Below are 19,159 nucleotides of genomic sequence, written 5' to 3'. Positions count from 1 at the left end.
TGGCCGTTTTGTTTATGGAGTGCACTGTGTAGTGTGAGTTAAACATGTTGCCCCAGTTTCTGTGTTTGTTTGGTGCACGGGTGTCCCACAAAAGGCCTGACATGGCCGCTGCTGGCCTGCATTCCTTTGTGGCTCAAAGAGGACATAAACGACCCACTGGTGTTGTTTGTGCTGGACAGTTGGCTGGATCATCAGTAATTAACACGTGCAGCGATCTCTCCTTTGAATGAAATGCTTTATTTGTATGATTTCTTGCATGAAAAGCCAACATAAAAGCCCTAAATATATTTATCTTTTTCTTCTTTGGGAATCTTCACGGAGGTTAGTACAGATAAGAGTGTTTTTAATTCCAGAAAGAGGCAGTAGGTCTGCTGTGGTGCCAGTGGTGTTAATGGGGCAGGAATGCAGGACGAGTGCTTTCCCACGCTGTTAGTTTTCTTCTGCTGGGCGCGTTTGAGACGAGGCTCTGGGCCGGCGAGGCTCTGCTAATGCAGCCAGAGTGCAGACAAATGGAAAGTGACACTTGTGTGTGTAGAATGGTATTTGTGGTGACGCTTTGACTACAGATAATAAAGTGTTCGCCCTGAGGTGATTTCGCCCGGCAAGCACCCCAGATGAAACTCACTTACTCAGAGAGGGAGACGGAAGAGACAGAGAGAGGGGGGATGAAGAGACAGTGAGGGAGGAAGAAGAGATGGAAAGGGGAGATGAAGAGACAGATGAAGAAGACTAGATAAAGGAAATATAGAGAGGAGGTAAAGAGGGTGAAGAAGAGAGAAAGCAGAAATAAGATCAAGAGACATGTAGAGGGAAATTCAACGGTTTGTAATTTCAGTGTTTTATGGGTCAGAGAGAGAATTGCTCCTTTGACTCCACCTGGTATTAATAATGTATCACATTTATTCACCTGCTTTTTGGAATAAAAATTAAAGAACATGTATGCCGGAGTCTTGCACAGGTCCAGTTTTGCAGGGATGACGTATTTTTGTCGACCAATCACTCTGGTTCCCTCCACAAAAAGACAATGGGATTTTCCTGCTGGATTTTGGATTAATAAACCCTGTGGCAAACAGAAGTTCATGATAGTTACATGTTTTGTTCAGCTAATCATCACAAATGAACACCAGTTTTATGATTTTTGAAGCATAAATGCAATCGCCACAAGTAAAAAGTTCATGTTAGGATATAAATCAAGTACACCGCAGTGTATGTTGTAGAGCAAAACATGAAAGTCTCTTAAGACCTTATTCCAGGCAAATTACTAAAAACCCATTCAAAAAAAACCATTGATGCATAGACGAAGGAACTGGAGGTGCTAAAATGCTCGTTCCGGGTTTTAGGTGTAGGTGTATTATTTGGCTAGGTGTAGGCTATCACTATAAAAAAAGGAAACAAAAAAATACTGAAAAAAGCTGATTAGGCTTGATAATACCGTATTAGCTGCTTTAAGTGTTAAAAATACTGCACAGTCATTTTCATTTATTTACTTCCCGCCTATATTTAGTTCATTTTTACCCATTCCCATGAATTTATATAACTATATATTTTTTTTTTTACCTGTTACACAGCGTTTCTGCAGGTTACCCGGCTGGTACTTGACTCAGTGCAGGACTCTCATGTATGCATCTTACTTAGATTTTTAGATTTTGACCATTAATGGTTATCAGTGTTAGAGCTTCTAATTAGAAAGGATGTCAGGTTCAACTGGGGGGTAAAATGTTTGGATCAACTGTTGTTAGCAGGATCTGTGAGTGTGTGTTTCTGTGTGTGTGTGTGTGTGTGTGTGTGTGTGTGTGTGTGTGTGTGTGTGTGTGTGTGTGTGTGTGTGTCTGTCTACCAGGCCATGTGTACAGAGGAGTCCTTCAGGATCAATCAATTCTCAGTAATTTCCCCTACAGCCCATAAAAGCCAGGTCTGTCTGGAAGGAGCATGAGGTTGCCACATCAAACCAGCTAATTAATTTTCATGGCTGATTCAGTAACATCTGGCTTTAGAGATAAATTCTAACGAGAAAATGTAAACATGACAGTGTCCTGGTGGTATAATATTTCAATTTCTTGGGAGGAAACCTTTATAATAGAGACCTAATTAGCTGTTTTGATCTGACACGTCGTCCACCATTGAATTATACACATATGTGAACCTGTAAAAGAATAATAATGCTAATGGTCAGACATGCTGTGCAGAAAGTTGCTGTGAAAACGGATCTTGTTTTTTCCTCCTCCTTCCGAGTCTTATCTGTACCTGTGGACCTTATCTCTGTCTCAGTGTGCAGCATTAACCGCACACGTGTACCGCCTCACTGCAGGCTAACTAAATGACCTCATGCTGCAGTCTGTGTGAGGAGGAAGCCCAAATTAGGCTCTCAATTTGGTATTTCTTCCATCTGCTTGTGCAGGAAATAGATAGATTAAATCTTAGATGAGATTGGGTTTAATGAAATGAAAGATTAGATTTGGGAGTTTTGTCCAAGTTTTTTTTTTTTTTTTTTTTAAATCTCTTTTAATGATTAAATCCATTTTTGACATTGTGCCATGTCTGCGTGCCTGTGAAGGATCAGTGTGCAGATTGCTTTAACATTCTCATTATCCTCTTTGCTATTTGTGAAACATGTTGGCAGGTTAAAAGCCCAATATGTGATTGCAGTGTGGCACCCCCTGTTGAAAAATGTTGTCCAACTACTGATTCAGTTATTTTGTTGTTATGTAGGGTCTGACATTCGATCTTTAAGTAACATTATGTGACTGTGAAATCAAATATTTGTTTACTTTGCAAAAAAGCTGATTTTTGATTCAAAAAGTTACATTAAAGGAACAATCTGTGATAAATTCGCTGTATGGAATCATCATGACCATGATATGCCATCAGAGATTAACGTAACATGCAAAGCTGAAACACCGGCTTCTCCAAAAACAACCCCACAGCCAGCATGTTCTCCTTTGGAATTTTCATTCCAGGCTGGGATAACTTTTGTTTTTGTTTGCCTGTTTAACATTTATTAGAGTTAAAATAATTCAGGCACAATGTTCACAGAATGAGTTAGGGACTTAGTGAAGAAGACCACATTTTTTCCCCCGCTCTTTTACTACGTTTCCACCCAAAGCAGCTGTAACTTTTAGTCCCAGGAACCACTTTTCAAGGAAGTAAAAGGTTCTGTTGTTATCTGTGTTCCCACCACGAAGATTAGATAAATTAGTTACTGTAAGCACTGTAGTTAGCATGTGTTGACATTTCAGTTTTGTGTGTGACTGAACAACAGATGCACTTCCTGCTGAATTTCATCCTCTGCATAAATGCTCAATAAAGCCTGGAGTTTGTGTTTATGTTTTCATCTGTAACTCCATGTTGATGTGTCAAAGCATAATAAACAAAAAGTAACCTGGTGTGCGGATGTAGATTTTTCGAAATGGTTGCTGAAATAAAATGCTGCAACCAATCAGAAATGTTTGGCACTGCAAGCCACACCCCTTTACTTCCTTTACTTTTTGAAAGTTTTATTTAGTGTCTGACATTTGATTCCAAAGTAACACTTATGTGACTGAAATATTAGCTTTGTTTACTCAAAAAATATAGTTTCTTTTATTTCAAAAGTCACATTAAAGATTACAATTGATAGGTCAATCCCCTCAAAAATACATGTGAATAATTTAGAGAAGACAGAGAGGAGTTTGGTGAAGAATACCGCATTTTCCTCTCTGCCGTCTTACAATATGCATTTGTTTGATGATTATGATGACACAAGCAGCCGTGAATTCAGACAGCTCTATCCTCTGAGAAATCACTGCAGTTTGATTTTTATCTTTGCAATTATAGATAGCAAAGGCCCGACAAATAATTGCCTTGATTTTTTTTCTCTCTGTGTTGTTGCACAGAAAATCAACCTTGAGATGAACAGAGGGAGATGAGTGTTCCTAAAAATGGCTTTTCTGATATCAAGCAAGCAGCAGGGTTCCCTTTCCCCTAACGTGCACTTGAATTGATTAGTACTCTGGCTGAGGGCATATTCAACATGTCTGCCCCCCTGCGTGGCTGCTCTACCCTGTTGATCACTGGCTCATACATGTGCCTCCTCTGCTCCTTCTCTCCTCAGGAAGCTCCTGTGGGGCACCGAGGCTTTGATTGACTGGCGGCCGAGTCCACAGGACGCCTCTATTATTATCATCTCTACCTCTGCAGAGGGGCGGGGGGCTATGTCCAGGGGGTCTGGCCGACAGCCCCTGCTTTGTGTGCCCGATAGTCAATTAGAGGCAGCGCACTGCCGGAGACGAGTGGGATGCAGGGTTAATTGCAGAGGACCAAACAGCTGGCTCTATCAGGGCCCATTGTGTTTGCAGCAGTTGTCACGGCAATTGAGGCCTGGCTGTAATCGCTGACTAATCAGCCCTGTGCCAGATGACACCTCCATTAGCACAAGGCAGGTATTGTTCAGGACGCGAAGCTGCCTCTGGCTTCCCCCCGCCCGCCCGTCCTTCTACAGCAGGCTGGTGGGGAGAGGATGTCATAGACCCTGATCCTATCTGCTAAGAGCTAAACAATGGCCGCAGGTCAAGGGTTCCTCCGTGGAACAATGCCGTTGAATCTGCCCTTTCTAGGCTGAAACGCATTTGACAGGTCAAACTTTTTTTCCAAGCCGAGGGATTCTGACGTGAAGGACTGTTTTAGCCATGAATTATTAATTTGAAGAACTTCATTACAATGAGGGCAAAGTGTCCATTAGTGGTGGAATGTGGTGCAAGGCTGTAGAAAAACAAGGGGGGCGTCCTGCTGGCCTGGTGGTCTAAAACACAAACCACATAACTGAAGAAGCCACAGTTTGAATCCTTTGTTGCATGCAGTTCCCCTGTGGAGATGAAACAGCCTGAAAATCTAATTTCATGATTATAGTTAAATTGCCACAGTTATCAGTATAATCGTGGTATTGTTAAAATGTGCTGAAAATGTTCAAAAACTATAGATACACACATTGAAATCATTTCATCGAGTTTTATATCGAAAACCTCTCAAGCATTTGGTTAAACATCATGTCCTTTGACTCGAAACAAACCCACATTGCTGCTGCACCTGCATCTGGGCAACTGTTGCTAACTTTGGTTGATGCACTTACTGTGAGTTTTTGAAAGTGCAGTAATCAACTATGGTTTTACTAATTAAAATTTGAAACAGTAAAACAGTTTATGGGTAATTTTACCATGGTTTACAGAGAAACTGGAAATCGTTTCATCCCTATTTCACCTTGAAAAAAAAATACAGCTGACCCACATTACACAGAACATTTGGTCCCAGGAACTACTTTTCAGGGAGCAAAAAGGTTCCTACAGCTCATTCCTGTCTGCTAATGTGTAAAAAAAAAAAACATTTTTATATGCAACAATACAACAACGATGACAGGGTTTCCAATTCCTGCTGGATGTCACCCTCAGCATAAACCCTCAATAACCATGTTTCCACTGCAGAAATTTTCCTCAGGGACTAGGAACCTATGGAGGAGCTCAGTGGACATCCACTGCAGGGACCAGAGTTTAAATTTAAGTTCCAAGGAAATTATTTTGCCTACCAAAACATCCCTTCTTCGGGGAATAGTATTTTCCAGTACAGGAAGTACAGCACAGGAACTTAGGGGTGGGGTTTGCGGCACTGAACATTTCTGATTGGTCAAGCGTGCAAATGATGAACGTTGTTATATAATCAAGCTCAAAAATCACATGTAAAACCAGTCATTGCTTTTTTCATACAGGAGCAGACTAATTTGTCTAATGTTGGCTGGTCTTTAGCCCACAGAGGAAATGCAGACAACAATAGAACTTTTTAGTTCCTTGGAAAGTAGTTCTTGAGACTAAAAGTTCTGGGTACTTTGGGTGGAAATGCAAATTAAAGCCTGGACCTCGTTATTAGCCCATGTATGCCTTCTTCTCTAACTGCAAACATAATAAACAAAAAAACAAAACAAAAAAATGGTTGGCTGAAATAAAATGCTGCCAGTAACTGGCCAATCAGAAAGCCTCAGCATTGCAAGCCCCACCTCCAAAGTTTGTGATCTTTTGGAAAGTGCTACCCCCTAGAGCAGTGACTTTTATTGGGGATAAAATAATGGCCCCAGATCTTAATTTAGACGCTGGTTCATGCGGTGGAAACACACTGAGTTCCCCTAAAGGTTCCTCGTCCTTGGGGAAAGCTCCTGTGGTGGAAACGTGGCTTTGGGGGGAGAAAAAAAAAATGACGTAGCACAAATATCTGCCTGTAGGTCGAAAGGACACATGATCAGTGTAGCAGCTAATGTCCTCTCTTGGCTCACACACTCATCTAACAGAGACTGTCCCTCTCGGGGGAAATGGCTCCCAGTGATCGTGGTTGATGGTGGACTGAAGCTGACCTCGTGTTTTCTTTCATCTTTCTGGTTAATCTCTGCTCCTGTTGTTTGCCCTAACCTCATCACAGACTGCTCTGTTTGTTTGGCCAAAGTTAATGTGTACTATGCACTCGTTGTTCTGTGAAAACTTAATTGCAGTTCAACCGAACGCTCCGCTCTTCTCCCTTCATTTAAACAAGCACTCTTTTTTTCCACTGCTCACCAATGTACATGGTCAGAGGGGATCAAAGCATGTGGTAAGTAGGGATACGGGCTGCAGGAGTGAGTGAGAATACGCCAAGGGCTTTTTGATGTGTTGGAGCATTTTCTCCACTAATAAGAAGAAACTTCTCCAACCTGCTCATAATTTTAGAACACTTGGAACACTAATAAATGGGAGCAAGGGCATTTCAGGCAGTTCTCTCTGACTTTTTCCTCTGCTTATTCATTTAAACCTCTAATTAAAATGCAAAGCATTCTCATGGTCCTCTGGATTTGGTGCTGCACTCTCGCTCAGCCTCTGACTCCCTATCTCCTCTCCCTTTTTCTCCACTCCCCTGCCCCCCCACCCCCACCTCCTCTCTTTCCACCTCACCTAACTCCCTGCTCTCATACTCTCTCTGACTGCCTTTGCTTCTTGTGATCAACACAATTTGACCTCTCACTTGGAAGAAGTGCACAGAATTTAATGGATTTTTTACAGTCTAATCTAACCAGTTCCCTCTTTATTGCTGTTTTGTACCCAGTGGACCTCATCTTTACCAGGCCCCCCCTCCTCACCCTCCCCTCCTCCTCCACCACCTCCTCCACCCTCGCACCAAGAAAATTAGTTCATCAGAATTCAAAATGTACTGCTGGCTAATTAAAGGAGTGTTAATTGAGTGTTCAGAATTGGGTACCCCCTTCACCACGGATACACACACACACATGCGTGCATACACAGAAGCACACATGCAATCACAGTGACAGCACGGGGTACACCAAGGACGTCGCGCTTGGGGAGTTTCATGCCAATCAAAAATGGAGAGAAAGGAGAGTGCCCATCCTCCAAGTGAAATGGGATTTCTAGATCATATCATGGCCTAGTGCAGCTCAGTCCGGCTCTGTGCTGCCATGTTATCCTATCCGAGCCTTTGCTATCTCTGTCTGACCGCTGGAGAGTGTAACACTGCTAAGATAGCCTCTCTCACTGCGTGCATCGTGCTAATGAGGGGTGGCATTTAGAGATGTGCTGCTCTGACACATGGGCATTGTGTGCCAGGCACTGGGTGATTAAGGACGAAGGTCAGCCCATTAATTGCCTCCCTGCCATCTCCGCTCCCTGGCGCGTGATCTCTCAGAACTAATGCATGTGTTTGCCTGAGCTTTTATCTCATCTCCAATGCAGTTCAATCATATGCTTGGTTTGTTTACATTCCTTTCATGTGAAACTTTTTTTTTCCTTACTTTATTGTAAAAGCAGAGCTGCTAGCCCATGCTTCCCTGTTCATTTACTATAAGCTGTTTCATGTGCTGCTTGGGAGTGCACATAGCCTCCTGCTCTCAGGAAGGGAAAAAGCATATTCTTCCATCCCCAGGGGAAATAATTAATCCTTACAAGGCTGTCGCATGTCGAAATGAAGCGAGTGTGAAGCATTTAGCCCAGGAGGCATTGCAGGCTGTCGCCCGCACAGGCACCTGTTGTTGTCCCTGCCCTACATTTCATGAGAGAGCGCCGAGCAGAGGATAACAACATGCTCCACTGATGGCAAATGAGACACACAACTGCAGATGCAGGTTTGTGTGTGTATGCGTGTATATTTTTGCCTTTTTTTCCTCCTGTTATCATGCATTGTGTTTGCATGCACGACCACGCAGAAGAGTGTGCACAGGTGCAGGAAACCCCCTACCTTCTGAGGAGGTGAGGGCTCACACAAAGGAGGCAGTGTTGGCTGCCTCAGAGGGTGTTTATCAGCCAGCACCATCTGTATGCTGCTGCTCAGAGCTATGATCTACTGCAGCCCCAACCAATAAGTCACAGAGCGCCGGCCTAAAAAGAGACTCTCTCCTTTAACCTCCATGTCCTCACTTATAGACTTACTGCTCTGGAGGAGAGAGATGTGGAGACCCTGCACATCAAACACACAGTGTGTATAACAGCGAGTGTATGAGAGTGAAATTACACCTCGGTCTGTGGCCATACTTACTGTAATCAACTTTGCTATAAAATTTATACCATGGAACTTTTTAAAGAGGAAGCTGGAATCAGAAGCATCCAGATGCTCATTTGCCTCCTCCTCCTCTTCTTCCTTTATGCCTGTGGGTTCTAATAACCGGAAGCCTTTGTGGAGCTGAGATGGGTTTTGTAGGCCTGAAAGGCCTCTAATCCCTGTGGCCTGTGAAGTGTGAAACCCTTTGATGCCAGGTTGGTGTGCCAAAGGCTCTGCCTATTGACAAACAAGGGCCAAGCTGGGAAAAGACGGAGGGAGAGGGCTTTCTCGTCTCTTGCGGAAGAAATGCAGGCTCAGGCATGGAAAATATGGACTCAGTCAGTGAGAAGGAATAGAATTAGCCACCCTTTAATGAATTTCCTGGCTGTTTTTATAGTTTTTTTTCCTCATGTGGCAGTAATTAGGTGGAATGATGGGCATATTGCAGCTGGGGGCTTGTAGGGGCGGCAGGGCACAGGCCCTTGATATGCCTGAAAGCCAAGTATCTTTCCTCATTTAGACCATGTGATGATCAAAGACAGTTTTTTTTGCCCTCATGTAAAGAAGATCAGAAAAAATGCTGCCATTCCATTTGCATGTGGATCAGCAATGTGCTTTGAAATGAGCATGTTTTTCTCTTCTGAGCAAATGAAATAAGTCTTCTGTCAGTTTTCCACTGCAAGTCAGAACATCAAAGCAAATGGCACTGCTGTCACCAGGGAAGCAGAGCTTTGCCTCAGTAAGGTTGGTTAGATCTAAGATAGGATGGCCTGGCACACTCAGCCTGGCCCATTAAGATGGCACCAGGTTCCCTCACTCTGATTAAAAACCAAGTCATTAAAGTCAGGCCATTTTTACAAATTTAAATTCATATTTCAAGTGTAGTGTTTCTGATTTAGAAAACATGTTGTCTGCAGGGTGAACCAAACCGACTCAGAATAGGTCGTGCACTAAATTTGACTCACGATATTCACGGTCTCTCCCCTCTGCTGTTAAATTCCCAATTTATTTCTTTTATGATATGGATCTTGTAGATTTAATCATTTTCACAGTTGGAGACCCATAGGGTTGTTGAAATGAACTCCCCACGCTATCTGTAATGGGAGCAAAGAAATGAGAATTGTGACTACTTGGCTGTGGAGTCTCTTTAAAATGATTTTGCAATCGCAAAGGAAATGGAGTGAGTCCTAGTCACAGCCTGCACCCTGCAGACTCCTTAGGTCGCCAGGACATTTGCTGACGGCACAGTTATGGCAGTTAATTTTTGTGCGTTTTGTTAGCTTTTGCATAAAAATGTCATTTTTGAAGGGGTTGCAAGTCATTTGTGGCAGCTGATATATTGCTTGTAAATTGAGTTCTTTTCCCAACCCCCCACCCTTTTTGTTACACTGAGCTAAGTAGCCATGAAATTGCCTGAATAATGTCGTTTAAATCCAATCTCACCGTGGCCCCTCACCTCCATGCCCAGCCCCCAAACAATGACACATGGTGGGGTTTTTAGAAATTGCCATTTTCCTGTTTGCCACCTCAATTCACAATGCCCAAGCCTTGGCTCATTGAGCGAGGCCCATTGCTAGTCTCACTCGCCACGTTCACTGCTGAATTGAATTTTGGGATTGGATTGGTTTCATATGGCAAACAGTACACAGCATTTACATTTATATTTATAGCAACCTGCCTTTTGTCTGCTCTGCCATGTATTATTCTGGAAATTTAAAATGAAGACATGTAATAACAATATATGTATTTGTGAAGACAAAGGACATTTTTTGCTACTATATGCTAATCGTTAAAGGGATATTTCAGATTTTTTTGAAGTAGGGTTGTATACTTGTCCATAATCAGTGTAGATGGCAGTCAGCAGGCCCCCAGTTTGAAGATACAGAAAGGAATACCACAGCAAAATGCAAAATGCATCTTAGCGACCTAAAAAAAACCAGTCATATTAAAAAAAAAATCAATACTGATTTCAGTGAAAGTCAGTCAAATTATATTTAGAATATTTTCTCTACTTCCAAACTCCTTTTGCAAAAACAGCAATTTTACCTTGCAGCAGACAGGAGCTGCTGGCCTCTCACTGTCTCCACTGGGTAGTTTATTTGTGACTTTGGTGAATCCAAACTAAGATTTTAAAACACAGTAACACAAAAAAAAAAATGATCAGGCAGCAATAGACCAGCAACTCCCATGCCCTGCTAGGTAAAATGACTATTTTTGTCGAAAGAGTCTGGTGGTTTTGGAAACAGTGATATTTGACTTATATAACAGCAGTTTCTCATTATAAAATGCTGTCTGACAGCAAGGTAAAGCAGTGAAAATGTTTTAAATATAACACACACTTAAACTGATATTAATTGTTTTAGGTGGTCCTTTTCTGTCCATTGCTTAGTTTCCTAAAAATTTCATAGTCTCACAAGGGTAAACCATCAGCATGTATTATGTTTGAGTTATTTGAGCTCAACAATAATTCGTTTCCTTTTTAAATGATTTCTTTCTTTTAAATTTGTTCATCTGCAAACCAGTAATTCAGTTTTATCCTTGACCAAGTTTGCAAATAGCAGCACTTCAGTATTCCTGACTTGGCTCTGGTCTGACATAGTTAACCTTAACCAGGCTAGTAATTCCCCATGGATGTTTAATTGGTTTTTTTGTGAGGGCCTCTCCACGTACTCCTGGATTGAATAAATGTGGAAATTCTGTGGCCAAGGGTAAGACCCAGTAAGTGATACCACTTATAAATCTCAAATGTGCCACTGCAATTAAACAAGCTTTTATCCCCTCCCCTTCGTCCCTCCTTGCCTGGTATCCAAGGCTAACCCAATTCAATGCTAAAGAGAGTCCGAATTAATTTCACAATGGACTGATTTAACAGCGCCTAAGGTACCAGGCTTTGACAGAATGAGTTTTTAAAAAGATCCATTTGTCTAGGGATGAACTTCCGCAGGAGGGTGTGAAAATGAGATGGAAAGAAAGCTCAAATGGAGGAGGGGAGTGATGGGACATAAACGGATGTCAGCCCTGATTTACAATTCACAAACTCTGTTTGGGTTCTTCTGCTGTGTTATTGTTCTTGAACACCCTCAGAAATGAAGGTGCTAACAAGAACCATAAAGGGTTCTTCAGCTTGTCCTCACAGGAGAGCCATTTTTGGCTCCTTGTAGAAACGTTTCATTTGGAACCCTTTCAGAGGATTCTACCTAGAACCCAACACAAAGGGTTCTACCTACAACCATCTGTGAAAGGTTTCTCACAAAACCCCCTATGAGAGGTTCTACAGAGAACCTGTCTATGGTGTAGCTGTTCCACCACAACCTTCTGCGTGCTGAACAGAACCCACACATATATTCCAGAGAAATTCCAGATATCCCAAAGGATTTGTCTAGAACCTACTGGGGGTTTCTATTGAGAATGTTTTTTATTCTATAGGAGTTATTTGAGTGTTTTATCTAGCACCCACCCAGAGGGTTCTACCAACAACCTTTAATATTCCAAAGGTTTCATCTAGAACCCACTCAAGGGGCTCTTTTTAGACTCTATTTATATTATGGTACAAAAACCTTTGAAAAAAGTGTTGTTTTGGATGAAAAGGGTTCTTAATGTAACCCTCAGTAAGTACCCTTGATTCAGAGGCAAATGGTTCCGAGCAGAACCTCAGCCCCTCAGAAAAGGAATTCTTATTTCTAAGAGAGTAGAACAGTGACATTTTCCAGCCTGCTTTAGATGTAGTCACTGTAATGCTGCCAGGTTTTACTGTTGCAGCAGTAGCAGTTATTGCAATTGATTGATTGATCTGACTTTGTGGCTGCCATTGCTGTCGGCTCCTTCGATATTTCTGGTAATTAAACCCCTGGACTGCTCTGGTCTGGTCTGCTGCTCTGTTCTCCTACACATGCAGCCATCTGTATTATTATTTTTTTTATGTCAGTTGTTCATTTCACTGATACTTTTCTCTCTGTTTGTCTTGCAGGTGACCTGGTCGTGCCCACACATTCCCCACGCTACCCCACGGCGGCAGAACTTGATGCCTACGCTCAGAAGACGGCCAACAGCCCTCTGTCCATCAAGATCTTCCCCACCAACATCAGGGTTCCCCAGCACAAGCACCTTAACCGGACTGTGAATGGATACGACACCACAGGGCAACGCTACAGTCCCTACCCACATCTCCACACAGGGGGCTACCATGGCCTGCTCGCCATCGTCAAGGCCTCCTCATCGTCATCGTCATCGACATCCACCTTTGTCCCTTCGAAAGGAGTTCTCAAGAACTCCGAAGGCAGACGGACTAAGCTCTCTCCAGCCCACATAGCTGTTGCCCCGTACCCACCCCCTAGTAGTAGCACTTTAGCCAGTGGCCACGGCCAGATGGTATACCACACCGGGCCCTCGAAGCCTCCAGAAGGCCCCGGACTGTCGGTCCCCCCAAATGTCACTGTAGCTGGCTCAGTGATTCCTGTAACAGGGGGCCGCGGCCTGGCCCTGCCCGCACAGTCCAACCTCCCCTCCATCCAGAGCATCATCTACCAGATCAACCAGCATTGCCAGGCCCAGGCTCTGCAGCAGGTGTGCCAAGGGGCCGCCACCGCGCCATCGAATTCCAGCCCCTCCAAGCAGGGCACGACTGTCATGGGGCTCTCGTCTAGCTCCTCAGGTGGGGGCTACGTGGTCGGGATGGCTCCGCAAGCTAATATGGTGTATACAGGGCCCGGGCTGCCGACTCAGAACGCAGAGGCGATAAAGACTGGCGTGTACGCAGACGGTATGGACTACATCCTCTGGCAGAAGCAGCAGCAGCAGCAGCAACAGCAGCAGCAGCAGCAGCAGCAGGCCGTGCTCCGCATGTACAGTGGAGGGAGTGGAGGAGGGGGCGCCATCAGCAAGTCCCCCGAAACTTGTGTTCCAGGGGGCGGGATTATGGCGACACAAGTGTCCTCCTCTTCCTCCAGACCTTATCACCTGACAGCGAGCGCCAGCGGAGGAGGCGGGCTGGACAAAGTCAGCTCCTCGCCGTTGAACTGTGTGGGTATGCATGGAAACTTCTCAGTGGGTCAGTACTTTGCCCCACCATGGAACAGTGTGCTGGTGACACCGGACAGTGACTGCTACAACCCCCAGGAGCTTTTGGGCACCTCCACGGGAGGGCCGGCCACGGGGCACAGAGAAATGGGCTACCCCCATCACCATCACCTCTACCACCACCACCACCATCATCACCACCCCGCCATAGACAGCGGGGGAGGCTTGTGCTGCAGCCTGCCCACCAAGAGCCTGTGCAACACGTCGGTGCTGAGCAGCAGCTTGCAGTCTCTGGAGTACCTGATCAACGACATCCACCCACCCTGCATCAAGGAACAGATGCTCGGCAAAGGCTACGAGACTGTGTCTGTGCCGCGTCTGTTAGACCACCAGCATGCACACATCCGCCTCCCTGTTTACAGATAGAGGAGGAAGAAGAGGAGGAAGAGAATCAATAGTTGTGAATTTGTGAAGAATCAAAGTTGAAGAACAGAGATGTTTTTTTCCTGGGTACAGATTGTTGAGAGTGGCACTGCTTTAACTAGTGTGGGAGCTTAGAGAAAGAGCAGTTGTTGTGCTGTGTGACCCTACTGTAGGTTCGGTGGTTTCAAGGCAGGCAGGCTGTGGGAATCCCAAATATGAGAGGTGGTGGTAGCGATTGCCAGTGGGAGAGAAAAAGGGATTTCAAGATTCTCCAGATGTTCCATTGTGTGGTTTGCCAATAGGAATTTTGGATTGATTTATTTTTTCTTCTGTTTTTTTTGTTTGTTGTTTTACTTGCCTGAACATTTTTGATGAGAATCATAGGTTGACATGAAGTGCATACCCCTTCCAAATACTAAAGGATGAAGCTACTGTGTAGGTTGTCACTGAAATGGTCTTAAAAGGACCGAAGTTTAGGGCTGCTCTCAAAATCCAAAACTCTGTAACACATAAACACACAAACACATACAGATACGCTGTAAAAACCTGAGAAAACGCAAAATTTCAAGGCAGCTCACTTCAGTAGATTTTTGAGTTTTTAAGGCTGCAAGGAGCTTTAATATTGTGTTGGTTTTGGAGGCTCCTGTGGACAAAAGTGGTAGTGTTTCCACTGCCATAACCACAAAATATAACATCAAAAATAAAATGATCTAAATTAAAATATCCTCCTGCATCCTTTTAACTGGCTGGACTGGCCTTTAACTGGACAACTCAGTGAAACCTTGACTGATCAAATGTAAACACATTACAAGGAGAATCTAATGGTCTTGTTTGCTTTTCTAGGTCAGATAGAAGCATCACTAATAAACTGAGACTGTTTCATAATAAAACTCCTTGCTGTACCTTTAATTTTTGGGGAAAAAACTACCGACTTGTAATGTTTTGTTCACATAATTTACTTTTCCTCTGTAGATACATGAATTTGTGTTTCTAAAGCTCAAATATTTGAGTTTATCCAAAGAAGAAAATGAAATTATCTCAACAAAATATTACACGTCGGCAAAACTTTCGTTGCGAGTTTGAGTTTGATTCAAAACTCAAAATTGTAGTGAATTCCGTCGCCTTGAGTTTTCTCAACTTGTTTTTACAGCGTGCACTCATGTACTGAGACTAAAAGTGTAGGCAGCACTCGGGTGGGTATGTACAAGGATCACAAGGTTGAATTAAAAGGATAGTACAATATTAGTTATTATTGCTGTTATAATTGATACATAAATTGCACTGCTTGAATCTTGTTAACTTTGAAGTTTGGAATTGGGTAGTTTGGATATGATATATTTAAGAAACTTGAAAAACTTGAACCTATTTTTTGTTGTTTTATATATTTGTAGGTATATTATATGCATCGGCTGCTATGGGGAAAAGTGTCTCAAATGCTTTTTTTTATTTTATTTTTTTCCACTTTTTTGTTTTTATGATTTAATAATAATTCCTCCTCAAGCTGATGTGCAGTCTCTTATGTCCTGGTGTGAGGCATAGTCGCTGCTTTGGTTCTGTAAGAACCCGGTCGGAGAGCTCTTTTTCCTAACCAACACTGGAATCTACAATAAATCTTGAAATACTTATTTAAAAAAGAAAATGTCGCAAAAAAATACAAGAAAAAGAAATGTTACAATGAAGAATGTGACTGGGAGGTTATCTACGTAACCTTACGTGTATGTTTATGCGTGTATGTGGCTGAGTGCATGCGCGTGTGTGCATTTTTTAGTTTGTGTTCTTCAAAATCCTCAGACTTTTTTTTTTTTTCAATCGTGTCATTATAAGATTTTCTGCCACCAAGACTGACAAACTGATTCACCAGTCCCATAAACGTCATATCTGAGTAATGTACTGCAGATATTTTGCTCCTGTTTTTTTTAATGGGAGGCTTTAGATATTCTCTGGAGCAAAGAGTAGAGATCAAGTTCTCACATGACTCCTGTAGTTACGGCGCTACACCCCTGACTCCTGTCAAATGTTATCATAAGGACAGAACAAATGGAAGTCCTATCCTAATCCTGCAAAGAAAAAAACAAAATGAAAACAATCATGCCCCGTCCTCTGGCATCAGATGAAATGAGACGAGGCTCACTGCTTCTCCTTGTCCATTTCAGCCCCCTGGTTGGGACGCATTTAGCCCGGGCCAGTCTTAACTTGATGATTCAGAGCGGTGAAATATTTATTATGACTGTGAGATTCCCTTGAATGTACTGCACTTAAATTACTGCAATGTTTTATTGCCTTGTGGGACTCGAGTGAAAGAGAAAAATTGGATCAGTGCAGCAGTCCTCTGGTCTTAAATTAGCATTTCTTTTGTCCGTCAAATTTCAATGGTAAATTGAATTTAGTAACTGGAGAAAGAGAAAGACGGAGAGAGACGGAGCTTTGTTGTTGTGGGGGAAAATACTGGCATCAGTCTAGATTTATGAAGTGCAATTATTATGACTGTATTAACATTTTTCTCTGAGCTTACACCAAAAAATGTAAACTACAGTTGTCAATACATTCCCAATGTACCACATCCCTAATCCCTACCCTTTTTTGTTTTTGAGGTGTAAAATAAATTTCTTTAAGAATATATTCAGAAGCCACGTCTCGGCTTTGAAGTCTGTCATTATTTTTTTAACGTATGTCCTCTAGAAGTCGGCGGGAAATTGGACCCTTGTTTCTGCAGCTCTGTGATATGTGATGTAGATCCTTTACTGTACTGAGGCGATAAAAATGAAGGAAATTTAATTGATCATCTTTTAAATGTTTACACTGTGGCATCCAAAGATAAAGAACAGGCAGCATTGTTAAAAAAAGAAAGGATTTACTCATGAATATTGAGGAAATAATTTTTCTTTGATCGTTTGCACTCCATAAATAGACCTGTTTTTCCCTTAAGATAACCCTCGCTTAATCTTAACTACGAGCCTTAAATTTCGAGCTAATGGTGTTTGTAGACACGCTGCTGTGTTTGAAGGCTGACAAAGATTTCAGTCGAAAGAGAATACCAAGCCCCCTTTGGCTTAAATTTGCACAGTAAGCCTCCTTAACATTCCAGTGAAAATTTTTCATGTTGTTTCAACAGCTTAATACCCCAGCCACAGTGTGATTCCAGCATATTTTCTGTCTTGTAGAAATATTTTGACAGATTTACAGATACATCCCGTCCCTAAATCCCCTCCGTTTGGCTTCTGCATCCAAGCATTAAACCCTGTCACATGATGTTGAAGTGAAGAGGAGACACTTGAGGCAGCGGAGTTTCTGGTGTCTGGCCTTTCCCACCAGTGGAGGTCTGAGGCACCAGGCCTCTCTGCTAATGGGAATATTGGGTGACGCCTGGCTGCTGGACACTGCCAGTAGAGAGTATTCATTCGCTCAAAGGGTTGAAATCAAACCCTTTTCAAATGGCAAGGGATTTCCTATTAGGTACAGAGAGGAATCTGGCCATTTTGAGCCAAGTTCAGCTGAATAAAACACAGAGACAATGACATGAACTGAAACCATTTTCTATTTTTTAGCAAAAATGTTTAAGTCAATTCCATTGTATTGTATTGAAGGGGAAATCTGTAATATATTTACTGTAATTGATCATAAAATGACCACGATATGTCACCAGAAATTAATGAAACATGCTAAGTTGAAATACTCTGACAACAACACTACAGCCACAGTCGGAATGACTGTTTGGACGTTTCACATTAATTAGAGTTCAAATTAATGCCGAGTGTTCACCAAAATGAGTAAGTGTCTGTTCATGAGCTGTAAGGAATCATAAATAATATTTTAGAAGGAGCAGATGTTAATAATAATTAAAATGAGCAATGTGTTAATGGAGTCTGGCAGGCAGAAGGCAGACAGTCACTGAACTCCAGCTCCAGAGTGTTTATTTTTGGAGCAGCTGCCTTTTGTTTTCAGGATTTGCAGACAAATGACAGTTATAAACAGCTGATCCACTGACAGTGTAGAAATAGGACAGAAATTAAACAGGATTTCAGCCTATTTAATATACAGTCTATGGCTCTACTTATTTTTGGACATGCATTTGTTACATGTTGCTCCTTTAAATAAAAGGTGGTATGTAGTCACTCTTACCATCTTTGCTTCGTGGCTACATTTTCGACTGTACAGGCTCCAATCTGTCTGTCCCCCTGCTCCTTTACACACATTAATGAGCTCCTATTGACGGGATGCATCTTAGCCCTCCAACTCCGGTCCATTCCACAATTCCCGATTTGGACAATGGACGCTTAGCCCCATATTAGGATAATAGAATTAAATTTCAAATAGATTTGTGCCTGAGCTGATCCATCCACGGCTCACTCAGCTGCAGAGGCAGAGTGGCATATGGCATGTCATTATCTAAGCCCACCCTCCCCCTGTCCGGGGCCAACAGGGTTCAGCAGTGCTTAAACAAACTGAAGGTTAGGACTGGCTGGCTGGCGTTGAAGGGGGGAGGACAGCAGGGTTTGTAAGAGGGGAAGGGGGGTTGTGGTGGTGGAGGGTGGAGGGGTTGCTAAATCACAGCCTCCACAGCGTCTCAGAGGGCCTCAGCGCCGCACCATGGCGCCCGGGCTCAGAGGCCTGCTTTAAAAGCTGGGCTGTGTTTGATCGAGGGGATTTGTTTTCTGTTGGATTATACATGGTTGCTCCCTGCCTGGATGAGGGGCCCCGTGCAATGTGACAGATCTCAGCAAAAGACAGAAAGAGCGAGAGAGATACACAGGGAGGGATTTTGGGGTCAGAGAAGCCTCGAAGCATCAGTAATCAGGATAATTGCCATGTTCCTGGTGCTGGTTTCAGCCTCCCCTCTCTGGCTCTGCGGCCTCATATTCAGATTCGAGCTCTGAGGAAATCACATTCCTCGCTGAAAGACTTTTTGTGCCTCAATTTACACAATTCTAGTAAGTGAAATCATTTGAAATGAAGTTTTTAATGGTTGGAAATGATAAATTACCCCATCTGATTGAGGACATTTAGATCTATAACGTATCTCTGTGGCTACAGACTATTGACTGTTAACACGTTTTCAAGGGCAACGAGACACTCACGAGGATGGCCTGAGGGCAAAGCAGAGGGGAATTGACTTATGCTGGTTGTAAAAATCCCTTAGTAAATCCCAATAAGTCCATGAAGACCTTTACCCGGTGCAAAGGTCTAG

General features: G+C 43.0%; 1 protein-coding gene across 2 annotated transcripts in view; it reads left to right on the top strand.

Moving 5' to 3' along the window:
* The window catches only part of fam222aa (family with sequence similarity 222 member Aa), a 68,780-nt gene extending 52,189 nt beyond the window's left edge, over positions 1 to 16,591 (top strand). For both annotated transcript variants that reach the window (XM_084727973.1, XM_084727972.1), the window contains one exon: positions 12,503 to 16,591. In XM_084727973.1, coding sequence (XP_084584099.1) covers positions 12,503 to 13,977 — 1,475 coding nt within the window. In that variant the 3' untranslated portion in view covers positions 13,978 to 16,591. The remainder of the gene's footprint in view (positions 1 to 12,502) is intronic.
* The last annotated feature ends 2,568 nt before the right edge of the window (positions 16,592 to 19,159 follow it).

Source organism: Lutjanus erythropterus, chromosome 10 (assembly GCF_056507025.1).
Source record: "Lutjanus erythropterus isolate fLutEry1 chromosome 10, fLutEry1.hap2, whole genome shotgun sequence".
NCBI lineage: Eukaryota > Metazoa > Chordata > Actinopteri > Lutjaniformes > Lutjanidae > Lutjanus > Lutjanus erythropterus.
Note: the sequence above shows the minus strand (reverse complement) of the source record. Positions and strands in the feature narration are given on the sequence as shown.